The sequence below is a fragment of the Lactuca serriola genome, chromosome 1 (assembly GCF_051521515.1).
Source record: "Lactuca serriola cultivar US96UC23 chromosome 1, Lser_US96UC23_V15, whole genome shotgun sequence".
In the NCBI taxonomy this organism is placed as follows: Eukaryota; Viridiplantae; Streptophyta; class Magnoliopsida; order Asterales; family Asteraceae; genus Lactuca; species Lactuca serriola.
Window position 1 is genome coordinate 82,035,444 of NC_136408.1, and position 14,929 is coordinate 82,050,372.

The 14,929-nt window shown below is 32.1% G+C and overlaps 2 protein-coding genes and 1 long non-coding RNA gene across 8 annotated transcripts; 1 reads left to right on the plus strand and 2 right to left on the minus strand.

The window, feature by feature from the left end:
- Positions 1-249: 249 nt before the first annotated feature.
- Positions 250-3,112, minus strand: LOC145093519 (uncharacterized). Of its 6 annotated transcripts, none has more exons than XR_013702907.1 (4): positions 2,603-3,112; positions 2,042-2,532; positions 1,628-1,944; positions 250-1,058 (listed from the first exon to the last, which is right to left on the minus strand). It is a non-coding gene; the product is annotated as an uncharacterized LOC145093519 (long non-coding RNA). The 6 variants fall into 6 exon arrangements; XR_013702909.1 differs by having other exon boundaries at positions 1,628-1,742; positions 1,857-2,532; XR_013702902.1 differs by having other exon boundaries at positions 1,628-1,742; positions 1,866-2,532; positions 2,603-3,111.
- Positions 3,113-7,642: 4,530 nt separating this feature from the next.
- Positions 7,643-9,089, plus strand: LOC145093538 (CASP-like protein 5A2). Its single transcript, XM_079031689.1, has 3 exons — positions 7,643-8,027; positions 8,444-8,576; positions 8,665-9,089. The coding sequence occupies exons 1-3, from the start codon at positions 7,807-7,809 to the stop codon at positions 8,854-8,856; spliced, it is 546 nt and encodes a 181-aa protein (XP_078887815.1). The 5' UTR covers positions 7,643-7,806; the 3' UTR covers positions 8,857-9,089.
- Positions 9,090-11,014: 1,925 nt separating this feature from the next.
- On the minus strand, positions 11,015-14,653 carry LOC145093546 (vacuolar fusion protein MON1 homolog). The gene is made up of 14 exons (XM_079031701.1): positions 13,981-14,653; positions 13,787-13,866; positions 13,512-13,583; positions 13,343-13,382; positions 13,133-13,234; positions 12,932-13,053; positions 12,713-12,845; positions 12,518-12,609; positions 12,351-12,432; positions 12,208-12,272; positions 11,819-12,100; positions 11,647-11,738; positions 11,498-11,562; positions 11,015-11,404 (listed from the first exon to the last, which is right to left on the minus strand). Exons 1-14 carry the CDS (start codon positions 14,512-14,514, stop codon positions 11,309-11,311), a joined length of 1,857 nt encoding a protein of 618 aa, XP_078887827.1. The 5' UTR covers positions 14,515-14,653; the 3' UTR covers positions 11,015-11,308.
- Between the last annotated feature and the right edge of the window lie 276 nt (positions 14,654-14,929).

Genomic DNA, 14,929 nt, shown 5'->3' on the forward strand with positions numbered 1-14,929 from the left:
ACTCTATTTAAGTGTTATGCCATGCTGTTGAGTCTACATCAATATGATATTTGCAACTTAAATGGGTAGGAGATAGTTGAAAGCATGAATGTTACATAGTTGATGTTGGTGTGAAGACATAGTACATATTACATTTGATGCTTATTTTATTAGATGATAATATAAGATAAGTCTGCATTGTGGTTAATGTTGTGCAATTCAAAGCCATTACTCAATAGTTGTATATGCATCCTCAAATATCAACAATGATAACAAAAAAACACAGCACTATGATTAGGAATACTTCTTAAAGTACCATGAATTACTTTTATTTTGGAAAAAAGTTGGAATATAACTAAAATTAGGGAAACCTAAAGTACAACTAAGAATAAACATTCATACATACAATTTTGGTTTCACCGGTATGAATGGCAACTATAGGTCCCAAACAAAACCTGCAAAATCAAACATACATGTTCAAAGCATTATAGTCTTTAAAATTTGCAATAAAAACAAATACTTTAACCAATTGATGATCTGTTTTGATTCCTCGAATCACACCAATAGCAATAACCTGTTCACTTATAGTAAAAAACAGAAGTATAATGAAAAAAACATAAGTGACATAGGTTTCAGATAGGTTCTAGAATTTTCGCACTGTTTAGATATATCTATTAATGGATTATTATTATTACATCAGGTCCTGAAATATTAGAGCAATAAGGATTGAACTCCAATGAGAAAATGTAGATATAATAGTAAAGTAGGAAAAGATTCAATTACCCATGGAAACACAACCTTTATTCTACATTGGATCTTGGCTTCTTAGGCTTGTTACATTAGCTAAACTATAAGAAAATGGAAAAGTTAAGCAACATTCAAGGAAACTTTTACAATTGTAATACAATGTTGGAAGGCAAAGAAGCATATAAATCAAACCTTGTTTGGAGCTAATCTTGTTATTTTGACCTCTGTAAGCAAAACAGATATGAACATCCCATATATATAACACTGTCTATTTGTAAGACCTTATACTTGATCTGTTGCCTTTTTATAACCATCTTGGACTTTAGTACAACCTACAAAAAGAAGTACACTTCAAGTCTACCAAAACAGTAACCGAAGGAGACTCACATTTATCTTTACAAATTGAGTTTATGTCTATCATAAAATTAAAAAAGATTGTGACAGAAACACAACAAAAACAACAATCTAAAGAAATTAAAAAACTGTAGTTCATGAATTCATAGTTCCTTTTTCACCATATAATAAAAAACACATAACCCGAAGAAAAACAAATATAGAACATAAAATATAGGAAAAAAGGAATTCACAAACAACATGATATTCACGCAATGAAAATTAAATATATTATACTAAAGGAATAAAGGGTAAATATGTAATAAAGTAAATACAAAATTCAAAGGTGGTGGGTGATGATTGAAATAGGAATACACAATTATACCATCCGTCTGAGAATAAATCGAGTGTCTGAATCAGATAAATTTAGTCATAACTATTCATGGTCAATAAATATACCACACCAACTTGTGTCATTCTAGACATATAATTTGAACAAAAAACAATAGTAAAAGAGACTTTACTTAAGATGACAGAAGGGTATATTATGTAAATATGGAATGCATACCAACATATGGGTCTTCCAGAATTGAAGCTTTGTGTGGTGAAAAGCAGACATGGAATGAGCTTGGTGCAAAATTAACCCATGTTGATGTTCTTTGTACAATTAACCTCAGGATTAACTGCAATATATGTATCACCAAATAAAGAGTTATTAGTTTGATTCTTGTTAGTGTATATGTAATCTAAAACCAGAGAGAAAGGGAAAAGAGGGGGAGGAGGAGTAGGAGGATGACCAAGATTACCAAAGACCTTCATGGTGGTGTTTTTTTCCATAGATGTGGCTATTTCAATGCCATCACAACCGTAAATGACAGTTGAGGTCTTCGAACATGCAAAGCCATAACATTAGAGAAATATAGTAAAAACCCTTTTAGAAGGATAATCAATAAGATAAAATGAAGTTATTGATCCAAATTACATTTTAAGCCTCCATTTATCATCTTGAAATAGTTACATTAGGCTGTTTGGAGCACTTTCACTTTTTCTTATTGTCAGGCATTTCCTCAAACAGTTGGTAGGCAACAACATACATAAAAAGACGAATTGTTGTTTTTATTAATCATATTCATGTATAGATGAAGCACATAACTCTACTTCCAGAAGAGTTCGGAGATCAGATATTGAGATCGTATTTGATTATTAAATCAAATTAAACCCTAGGAGTGAAAAACAAACCTAATGCACCAATCGAACTACCTACTATAATGTAAATTCCCCTGAAAAAATAAGGATACAATAAAAAACGATCATATATACATACATAAACATCAGAACAAAATGCTACTTCTTACACTTCCAGATTTGTTTATATCCTGTACGTTTCAGTCTTCTAATCCTAACAACACCAAAATAATGCGAGTGAAATCAGCGTAGCAGATGGAGCCGGGGTGGGTAATTTGGAGGGTATACCTGTATGGAAGCAAATGGCCCTTTTATTTGTTTTCCGACGACCAATAGAAATTTAAGAACTTTAAATTACCTCATCAACGACAAAAATCCTTGCTTTCTCTCAGTACTATATGCGATGGTCTGCACCACCACCATCGAGGGTTGCTTTCTTCCTAAAGCCCTAAAACGAAAGGAAGAGGCCCAATTGACATAAGGGTAGGACGAAGACCTCGAAACCAAGATGGAAGCTTCACTCGGTTAGAAAATAGAGAAGGTTGAAGACCGAGCAGAAGCAGCGAGGTGAGTCGGTGGAGACGATCGTGAGCAGCGGCGTATATGGTCGTGGTGGTGAGAGGGTTTTGGGTCTCAACTGTGATGAGTCTGATGTTGAAGATCGATGAGTCGGTGGGTGGGAGGAGAAGATGCAAATAAGTGGTAGGCGAGTCGTTGAAAGTTAGATGGAGCAAAACCTGAGACGACGATGCTTGGGAGCTAGAGATTTCTAGAGCGGAGCAAGAGGTGGTAGAAAAGGAACACTCACAGAGGTTATGAGGCGGTGCAATGTGGAAGGATCTAGATGAGGCGGTGGGTTATACCGGATGAGGGGCGGTTACCATGGTTGAGGAAGTGAACTCCAGTAACAGTACCTTGGTCAGGTACTGTTCCTAAGGATTGTCCAACTTTAATATATATATATATATATATATATATATATATATATATATATATATATATATATATATATATAGGGGAAGGCTCATGCAAAAATGCAAACTATATGTGAAAAATGAAAGAACCAATCGTATATTGCCACATCATTATTCATGTTTTCTTCAATTTATTACTTAAATTTATTAATAAAGGGTAACATAAAATAGTGATTGAAATCGTTCTTCATATAAATAACCGCAAACAAAAACTGACATATTAATATGAAAATAACTTCTTCCGTATGTTTATGATCGACAAAATCATCTCCATTAAAATCTTTGATTGATTTATAAGTTACAATATCAAAATGAAGATATGTCTAGTAAAGAATATGAAGATATTTGTTCTACTTACTTAATTGATAAAGCAAAGGAATCTTCCCAAAATTTAACTATCGGAAATTCAATATCAACGTTAGATGATGTTGATAAAGGCAAGTTTTCATTCTGTATAATTACTATATTTTTGATTCTAATATTAAAAAATTATAAATACCTAACATTACAATACTATGATACACACTCATTACATATATTTTTACGATTATACTGAAAGTTAATTTCAACCTTCAAACTGATGTTCATGATCCGAAGAAAAAAAAAAAGTTAATCGTATGATTAATTAGATTTCATGTACTAAATATTTACATATAAATACTAATTTCAATAATCTTTCTGGATATTGGACAGGAAGTAATGAATCGGAAGACTCATTCAAATTACTATCAATCTCAACAGCTCGTACAACAAATGGAGACCTAAGCACTGGAGGTAACGTTTGACTTCTCTTTGGTCTTGATGAAATCATATCTTTCTCAAGAATTTTAACTTTTTCACTTTCATCGCAAGACTTTGGTTCATTCCCTTTGACTGAATCATAACTTATTCCAACAGAAACAGAATTATTGTGCACATAACTATCAATACCTGGATTAACTTTTGGAGGAGTATACATATCATCCTCAATTCCTAAATTAAAAGAAGGAATACTCTCAACTACACACTTTTCCTTATGACCATCCTTGCAATCCAGAGGCAACTTAGTTTCAATAAATCCAGATTTCCCGATCAAATTTGCCGATCCATATTTATTAACAACAACACTTGAACTCACTTTTGGAGGAGTATGCATATCATCATCAATTCCTAAATTGAAAGAAGGAATACCCTCAACTACACACTTTTCCTTATGACCACCCTCGCAATCCACATGCAACTTAGTTTCCATATTTCCAGATTTGCCAAACAAATTTGCCGATCCATATTTATTACCACCAACGTTGTTGTTAATAGACTGCCCAACATCTCGAAATTCATTAGACTTATCATCACAACTACTACTTTTTCCAGATGACTGAAAAGGATATTCGCATTTATAATTACTATGACGAAAAGCTTTATATGCAGAACATAACTCTTTCAGCTTCATTCCATAAAACTCTACTATTTTCAAATTTCCATGCGTTTTAAAGGCTTTATCCACTTTCTTAGACATATCTACTAAACACCACTTCATTTCTGAATGAAACTCCTGATAACAATAAAAAACATAACAAATTATAATTAATATATATAACTTAAATTTTAAACATAAAAACAACATACAAACAAATAAATCAAGTTCAGCTTCAAAAATACACAAATAACATTACTTACTAAAATTGATCCTCTATAAACTTCATCAACACTTTCCACTGTAGCAGATGGCCTTCCAAAACCTCCATTAGAAATTTCATTCATTTCTCTCACTTTCAACTGCTCTAAAGTCCAATTATTAATTACTGGATATCTTCTAACCATTAACATTTGCCTACATTGAATCCTATCAACATATAACAACTACAAAAAAAAACAAAATATAAATATTACTAATATTTTAAAAATATTTACTCAAACAACATTAAATGACATACCGTTAGAAAGACACTTGGACCATTGAAGAAGGTCTTAATATCACTTCTACCCCAAATCAACTTTTCCTCTTTTACACAATTTAATACATACGTACACCAATCAAACTTATCTAACTTATATGATTCAGACAAATACGGTAGAAGCTTCAAATTGCATGCACCTTGTTTGTTACATGATCCAAAACATATACATACAAGAATAATAAAGTTTGCAACAAACACCATATCTGCTTCACATCGTTCTATTATCTTGTACACAACATCATTTGGAGTAATTAAAGACAACGAATTCTTGAATTGATCTTTCCATATTTCATACCATTCCTCATTACCTCTTAAATCAACACTATTTAACTGATCAACCCCCATAGGCAGCCCTAACACCCTATTAACATCTTCCCTTGTAACCAAAATATTAGAAACCTCAGTTTTAATAACCATCTCTAAAGGATCAAACGAATCAACAACAAAATAACATAATTTTGCTGGAATACTTTGAGTCTTCATGTCTATCAATGATCCAAATCCCAAACTCCTCACACATTCTTTTTGCTTATGATTCATAGACTTCACAACACCATATATAGAATGAAGAGAAACACGAGAATACAATGACTTTATTTTATCACTATGCAATTCCATTTTCTTTTTAACTTTCTTATCAGCTATATTATCCACCCTCTTCACACTACTACTGGAACCATCCTCAAAATCATAATCACTAGAAAACTCTATAACAAAATTATCAACATACAAACGTTGTAAAATAATATAAAAAAATTAATAAAACATAATCAATAAATAAATAACACAATAAATAATAAACATTATATTCAAGTTTACCATGTTCGGAGACAATTGTTTTACTAACTTTTCTAACACTTCTGTTAACCAACTTCCTGCTCCTTGTAATGCTCCGAACTTCATAATCAGAATCACTTACATAATCTAAATTATTTCCAACAAAAAAAAACTATAATCTACATTAGTAATAAACTTAAATAATAACCACATAATAAAAACTAACCTTCTGAATCAGATGATTTTGAATTTAATCGACCAAACAAACCATGTTTTCTCTTTTTCATCGAACTATAATCAGACTGACTAACATTATTCCTTGGCTTTTTCTTCTTCCAAGAATCACTAGATGAAATGTCAATTGTCTTATTCCTATAATTACTGTAATAAATCTCAATTCGACTCTCATCATCTACACATGCAGGCATAACAAAATCAAACCGAAAAAAATGATAAAGTAAGTCAATTTGAAAAACATTATCAACAACAAATCATAACTTACTCTCCTTCTTAACTTCATCATATATAAATTTTTTCCCTTCAGATACTTCATCATCTTCTATTTCTATAGGATGATCACGAGAATTAACCATGCAATCAACTTTAACCACATTCTCATTTAAATAATCCTTCTTCCTGGATACCATTCGTTGTGATGCAATTGTAAATTTCTTCATGAGTTTCGAATTCGAACTTTGCTTATTCCTGTTCACTTTCGCATCTAACAAAGCTTTAAACGCAAACATTATGTTGAATAATGTTGAAATACATAATCTAATATAGATAAAACTAAAAGAAAACCCTCTGAATAAAATTTCAAACAACATAAACGTAGACCTTGAAACAATTACGCATAAACGGTTACATCAATTTGAAAACCGCCTACTAACTTCTCACTTACGGTTAGATTCAAAAAAAATAACTACAAAATAAAATTACATTTATAACCTTTTAATTAAACAATTTATAAAAAACAAACGATTACGTGTGATATAAAAACAACAACTACTCTAATACACATGTTTCTTTCCTATTGGTTCTTACCATTTTCACATCTTACTCTCATTTGTACACGAACCCATTTCTCTCTCTCTCTCTCTCTATATATATATATATATATATATATATATATATATATATATATATATATAATTTTATAATTGCAAGTTGGGTTTAAAAAATCTAGTACTTCGAAGTTTAATAAGTCGGTCCAAAATGTACAATATCAGATTTCAGAATATTTTTACGTTATATCACACCAATCACCACAAACTCTGTAACGATCCTATGTAGTATGAATGTTTATTTTTCAAATTCCAAAAAATAAAAGTTGTTTTTGTTAATAACCTTATTTATACGGGTTAGGAACTATTTTATAATGTTAATTGAGTTAGATCTCATTAAATAAATATCGGAGTGTTAGACTCGATCTCTTATAAACTCTTAATAAAACACATATCAGAGACAGAACCAAAAACTTCTAAATCATGACATCAAAATATCTTAAAGTAACCGAATTAGACCAATCTCCACTACACTCAATAAAAAGGCACCAAACGACCAAATTAATAATCTCACTTTATTTATTTGCAATCGGACACTTAATTAAAGAAAAGTAAAAAGAGTTGAGCGTTAAATTTGTAAACACGTTAGTTAGGTTTAGGCAGGCTAATACCCAAACTCTTCTTAAAAATTGAAACACTTCACATCGTCTCAAAATCCTACGATTGGTTCACCAACGAGCATCAAATTTCCGAATTGCACCTAACAAAGTTAGATCTACGAATCAAATCACCGAATTCTTTTATGATTGATGATGTTCAGGTAGATAAGACGTCGTTACAGGTGGTGGTTGGAGGCGGCGGGGTAAAATGAACGTCAGCCACCCGTCGGTGCATCCGGTTGAAGTGGCACCACTACCACCGACTGACGGCCGCGTCATTGTACCACCGATAGTGAGGATGAAGGTCATCCAAGGCATGCCTGGGACGATCGGTGGTCTTGGCTTGCGTTTTTTCCAATTTGCGTACGCAGTTGTCTCACTCGTTGTCATGTCCACCACAAGCGATTTCCCTTCCGTCACTGCCTTCTGGTAATTTACTTCATCAATTTCATTATTTGATCGTGATCTCACTGTTTAATGTCGTTGTGAAAATCTATGAATCCGACACATAATTGTTGTCGAATCATTTAGCTATTCAATTTCACATTCCAAATTCCAATTTCCAAATTTGAAATAGAAGTTGGAGATCGTATCCCCGATGCAATAAAATCAGGTGAAATGGAGTCGATCTAGTAGTATACTGTAGCAGTATAAGAATTGGGAATTAGGGTTTCTTCTGTTTTTTGATTGAACGAGCAATAAGAACTCTGGATATGATATTATTCCTTATGCAATAATCAGATCCACACTGTTTGAACAATTCTAGAACTAAATTCATCATCTTTTTTATGCTTTGATGCCACTCAACATTAACAAAACCTCTGAATTCTTTCTTTTCTTCTCAGCTACCTTGTTGCTGCTGTTGCCTTACAGAGTTTATGGAGTCTATCACTTGCTATTCTTGACATCCATGCTCTATTGGTTGGACGAACCTTGCAGAATTACAGAGTTGTTAGTCTCTTTTCCATAGGTGATGGGGTAAGAACAGCTTCTTACTTCTTCTTATATGATTATATATCTCTACTTTTCTTTAACATATGGGTGACATTTTGTTAAAACTTTTCAGGTGACATCTACACTAACATTTGCTGCTGCATGTGCATCTGCTGGAATTACAGTTCTAATAGGTAATGATCTTGGACTTTGTGCTCAAAATCACTGCAAGCAGTTTGAAACTGCTACTGCTTTTGCTTTTCTTAGCTGGTTTACTGCATTGCCTTCATTTCTTCTCAATTTCTGGTCATTGTCTTCTCGTTAGCTGGGAATTATGGTGAAATAAACCATTGATTTGATATAACCTTTTTTTTTTTGAGTCTTGTTTGGCTGTGTAGATTGTCTTTTTTAGGTTATTGTGGTTTACATTTGTTTTTAAAGAATATAAAACCGCATGGATGTTGGGGATTCATCTTCGATGTATGTATATATCCGTGTTTGGCTTGTGGATTGTTTTAGTTTGTATGTTAATGAAGATGTGGAAAGTTTGTGTTGAAATTTTGTGATATGCTTAAGTATTTGAAGATCCAAATGCAATTATGCAAATGTGGTATTGGTTTTATTTTATGTGTTGAAATTCGCCTATAGTCAAGTTGATAATTTTTTTGAAATTTGGGAGGATATGAACATATTTCAAGGAATTCCTAAAAAATATATAAATTTGTGCTACAATGATGTTGTTATACATATGGGAGACAATGTTAAGTATAAGAAAGAGAATTTTGTCACGTATACATATATAAATAAAGGTTTTTAATAGATATCTGAAAATTTTATACTATTAATCATAATAGTGAGCTAACCGGTTATCAGCATAAATAGTTAATTGACAAAATGCAGTTAAGATTATATCCACTTTCAAACAAAGATGATACAATACGATAATACTATCTTTCTGAGATTATATACTAAAAGATCACACTAATGATAATCCTCTTGTGAGAAAGAATACAAGAAGATAATACCCCGTGTCAAATAGAATGAATATAATTTTTTTTTTAAAGGGAAGAGAATACAATATGCTCAGATAATATCATCTGTCAAACAAAAATACAAAATAGATATAATACAATAAACTTATAATAAGATAATTTTCTTTATCAAACATAGAGAATACAATAGAACTATAGAAAGATCATATATTTGATAGATTGATAGAATACAGAAAGATTAAGATAATATAATATTTTGATAGATCCATAGAATACAGGTAGACCTAACAATAAGACGGGTTTGAAGCGAAACAATCTCGATCCAAAACATTTTAACAAATTTCAAAATCTGATTTCAATCCGTTCTGTAACCCGCATGGTTTTGAATAATCAAACAAATACCCTTATCCATTGAATAAACAGATATTCAAACTCGCCCATGTAACCCGCGTTATTTTAAATGATCAAACACATTTGACTTAATTCTTAAAATAAAATTTCTTAAACAAATTAAATGTTTATTTAGGAAACGGGTTACGTACTCAAAGACTTTCGATTGGAATTAAAATCACTATTATAGTAACTTTTGATTGATTTTTGACCGTCGATTGCAATAATAGAGAATAACAATTGCAAACTTTATTGTTGTGTTGATTAATGAGTTTATTGATTTATAAATGAAATTAATGGTTGCTTGATGAAATAAAAATGAAATGACATCATGATTCTTGGTAGAAAATTTCAGCTCCTCGAGTCCTATGTGAAAATAGATTGGTCTTTGGACTTTCGATTGAAATTAAAATTAAACTTTAGGTCGTATAAAATATAAACATATAATTCTAACATTTATGCGGGGCGGATTATTAATGTATTAGATCGGTGATGATCCATACCTGACCATTTTAATAAAAGTGTTAGCGGGTATGAGTCATTAACGGGTAAACGAATCAAAAACTATAATCCAAACACATATAAATCTTAAGGGTTTGGATCGGATTAGGGTCAAAATCCGCTCCACCTATATCTCAAATATAAAGAAAACAATAAAATTACAATAAATGTTTTTGTCCATTAAAATATTGAATTTACCATTAAACTTTTATCCGTTAAAGAAAACCTATATTTACCTTTTTCTGAAAATTGTCACCTGAAATCCAAGATTTGCCGTCTAAAAAGTAAAATCATAAATATGTAATTTTTTAACAATTGTCTTTTACTTTGTCTTTTTCTCTTATAAATCAGACCAAAGTTTTAGACTTGAATGAAACTTTATCAATATTCATTTTGGAATAAGTGGACGAGAAAAGGAGGTATTAAATAAAGAAAATGCTGTTCGTTTAGTTTCCAACTTCCATTCATGATTTTGTATTACCTATAGTTGAACTACTATAGACAAAAGAAAAAGTAATGTGATTCTAGAAATATAAGCATGTCATATGCCATTGATATAAATCTCTTTATTTAAACGTATAAATGATAAAAACTTGGATGTGATCAGAAATCATTAATTTGTAATAATGAAATGAGATAGAATGTTAGGTCCTAAGAAGAAACCCAATCAGAAAATGTGAAAAACAAAACAAAAAAGTTGTACATCAATGCGACGACTACGTATACATCCATGTCAAATCTACATGACACAGATGAAAACAAATCCACCTCTCTCTCTCTCTAAAACAAATACATGATACATGATACATGATACATGATGTGTTATGTGTTGTAAAATCTTTTTGACTACATTTATTATTTTTGTAAAAAGTAAAAAGTAAAACTAAAGGAAGATCACCATGAAAAAGGGGTTGCTCCCAACAAAAATATTTCATTTTCCACATCTTTCACCCACTGACACACCCTGTTGCATATTCTTATGGCCACACCCTGCATGCCAACAACAAACTCTATTTTTAATTTAAAAAATAAAAATAAAAAAGTTTTTGTTTCTTTTCTTTTTGATAAGTAAATAAATCAAACCTTGTCTGCAAGTGGATCAAAAGCTGCATAAAGCTCAAAATCCTGTGTAACCCAACACAATAAAACTGCAACCAAGTATAAATAACTATAAACCCAATATCAAAAAAGACATCAAAAATGAATAATTAATTTTAACCTAAATAAATTACCATAATTTTCGTCTCTTCTGAACTGAGTTTTATGTGGGCCCACTCCTTTATCATGCATGGAAGCATAAAGTCTCTGGTATGCCCTATACAACCTTCAAAGTTCAAATTCAAAATTATTATTATTAAACTAAAACATATAAATTATTAAAAAAAAAAAAAAAAAAAAAAAAACCTTTTTTGCTGATGTGGATGACTGATTGGAGAAGCAAACTCAGAAGAGACGTACTGATCCAGATAGATGCTGCGGTAAATAAAATGCCAAAGTCCAGCTGGACCACCGACACCTGTCACTGTTCCATTGGTTGGTGTTTTGCGATGAGTTAAATGGAATAAAGATCCAGAATTAGCAGACGGGTCAACAGGTAAATCCTCGATTCTCATGCCACCTTCTGATAATGATCTTTCAACTTCATTCAAAACATTTGATTTTGCAAGAACAGCTTCAATTTGTATCCTATAAAAAAAATTACTTTCATAATCTAATTTACTAATTTATTATTATTTATTTTTATTTTTTAAAAAAAAAAAGAAAAAGGAAAAGGAAAGGCCACGTCATCATGCCTGCATTCTTTAAGATGGAAAAAGGCTTGTGAACTTGTAGTCAGCAACGTTAAGTACGTATCAACCTGTGAAATATTATATATATAATTTATAAGCAAGAAAAAAAGTATATTTTTTTTAATGAAGGAAGTTTAAAAACTTACATCAAGATAATGTACATAAGCATATAAAAATGCCATGGAATTGTATCTTGGCAAACATATTGGTGAAAAAGATTCAGATGTTCTGCAAATATAATATATCAATACCATATAATTATATAAATAATAAAATTTTCCATTAATATATATTATTAAAAAAAGGCACTTGCCTAAAGGATTCTGAAGACATGACAAAGTTGGCAAGAAGTAACATGTCATCAGGATGAAGTGATGCTTTCTGCAAGCCTACCAGACTGATAACCTGAAATTTAGCTCTAATTTTTAAGAATTATATATTTATATACCACAAAATGAATAAAAAAATGTAATAATTGTAAAATTAAGAAGAGGGTTGGGTGAAAAACCTTGTTTTTACACATCAATATTGCAAAAAGGACACCTGTATCAGCAACATCTTGCAAAATGGCACTAGCAGTTTGCCTAGTGGTGTAAGCAAGTGGAAGACAAGTGTATGCATGAAGAAAAGTTGCAGGGTTCCTGAATAATTTAATAAAGATCATTCAGTTAAAATAATCAAGATTCAAGAATGACAATTATGCCCTTGGTTTAATGAGAAACCAGACCAGCTGAAAGAGTGGATGAGAGAAGAAAAGACGGCGTCTGTCCCTCCAAGCAAAGGAGTCATGTCGAATTTAGAGTTTTTTTCAAAACATTTATCGATAGATCTTGTGAGAATAAGTATCATCTGCAGAATATAAATTTGGATTATAATAAATAATAATTAAGATTAAATAATTAGATTAGATAAAATATTAGTCTATTACCTGACCATAAAGAAGTTCTAGTTGTCCTCTTAGTGACTCATAAGGCTCTTCTGTACAACTTATGCAAACTAAATAAATTGGTCCTTTCACAAGAAAAACCACCTGTACAAGAATGGATAAATAAAAGGGTCTCCTTATTTATTTATTATATGATTTACTCGAAGTTTCATACATGAAAAGTGGAAAATATCATGTCTTTTTATTACTGACCTGGTGTTTTCCTGCTCTGACCAATTTAACACGGTCTCCCCTGAAATTAGATACATAAAGGAAACTATATGATCACTCTTTTTGTTTTTAAGAAAGATAGGAAAAGAATAAGAGTGTAACTAATAGGAGTAAATGTGATTACATAGCTAATAGATGTTAATATATTTACCCATTTTCCACAAAGGAAATGATGGCTTGCAAAGTTGCTGAAAACCCTGCTAGTTTGTGCTCATCTCCATATCTGAAAGTTGATTCAGATGGAATGATTCACTCTATATCTATATAATTTGATTTGATTCTGAAGTAAATGACATCAACGCATTAACAAGATAGAATCTTTCAATGAATATTCATATAACCCAAAAAATGGTGAAAAGATGCATTAGATGTTTAGCTATACTCCCAAATTGAAGATACACATCATAGATATTGACTGAGGCATACCTTGAATATATTGGTTTTCCGGAATGACTCAAAACAAAGAAATGTTTCTTCCTTTTCCTCCATGAGATAGAACCATCATCCTGCACTTTATCCATTATCAGTTAAAATGCATTACAAATTGCAATTATAAAGCCCTATGGATCGAATCATATCCTAAAATTGGGGAAATATATCTGCATGCCTAGAAGAATCACCTCATCAGCATGCTGTTTACCACGAATCCATTGTGTTTGAGAAGGATCCAAGGGCACCACTCCATCATCACCGATGGAAGAACCGTTGTCCCGAAGTTCCCGTATTACATCAGTTCCACAAGCACTAGTGGGACTACTGCTACTACCTCTCTCACCGGCGTACCCACTGCTACTAGGGCTTGACAATTCCCCATCCGCTTCCGGTTCCACCTCAACCTCCACTCCCAAATTGTTCCTCCACAACCCCGATCCCCTTGATGAACTACTCTCACCAATCGAGTTTCTCCGTATCTCGCTTGCACTTTCCCTCGAAGATCCGTCATCAATCTCCGAGACCGGTTCTTGATGATAATCAGTAGATGGTAGAGTTCGTTCGTCAATTGGAGTGTTCAATGCGATCGATGACAACTGATTCTCGATGGCGTCTAGGGAGTTATCTATCGAATTGATGTTAACGTCAACGTTAGGTTTTTGGCCGGCTGATTCCTCTTCTTCGTCGGATGATGATGATGCGGAACTCGAATCGGACGCCATTGTCGATGATAATTCGGAGATGGAGAACTAAAAGTGTGAAATTAGATGATTAGGGTTTCTGAGTTTAGAAATTGGGGAAGGTATCAGTGAGTGTATGGTCTCCCAGTCTTGTTCTTCCCCTGCAGAAAATTGGTTACGCACAACGCTACAACAGGTAGATAGATCCGAAAATATGGGCCGGGTTCGTTAGGCCCAAATTTAAAGGGATTGGAAAAGTATAGCACGGCTAACGCTCGATATCATAATTATATGTAATTTTGTGTCAATGCAATGCCCTTTTTTTAGGTCCGAATTAGGAAAATAATACTCGATGAAACTCCACTTGCAAAATGTTTGAATGTGTCTTACGTCAAAAAAATACTTTAAAAATATTCTACGACAACCTTGCAGACCGTAATAAGGTTACGGTTTATCC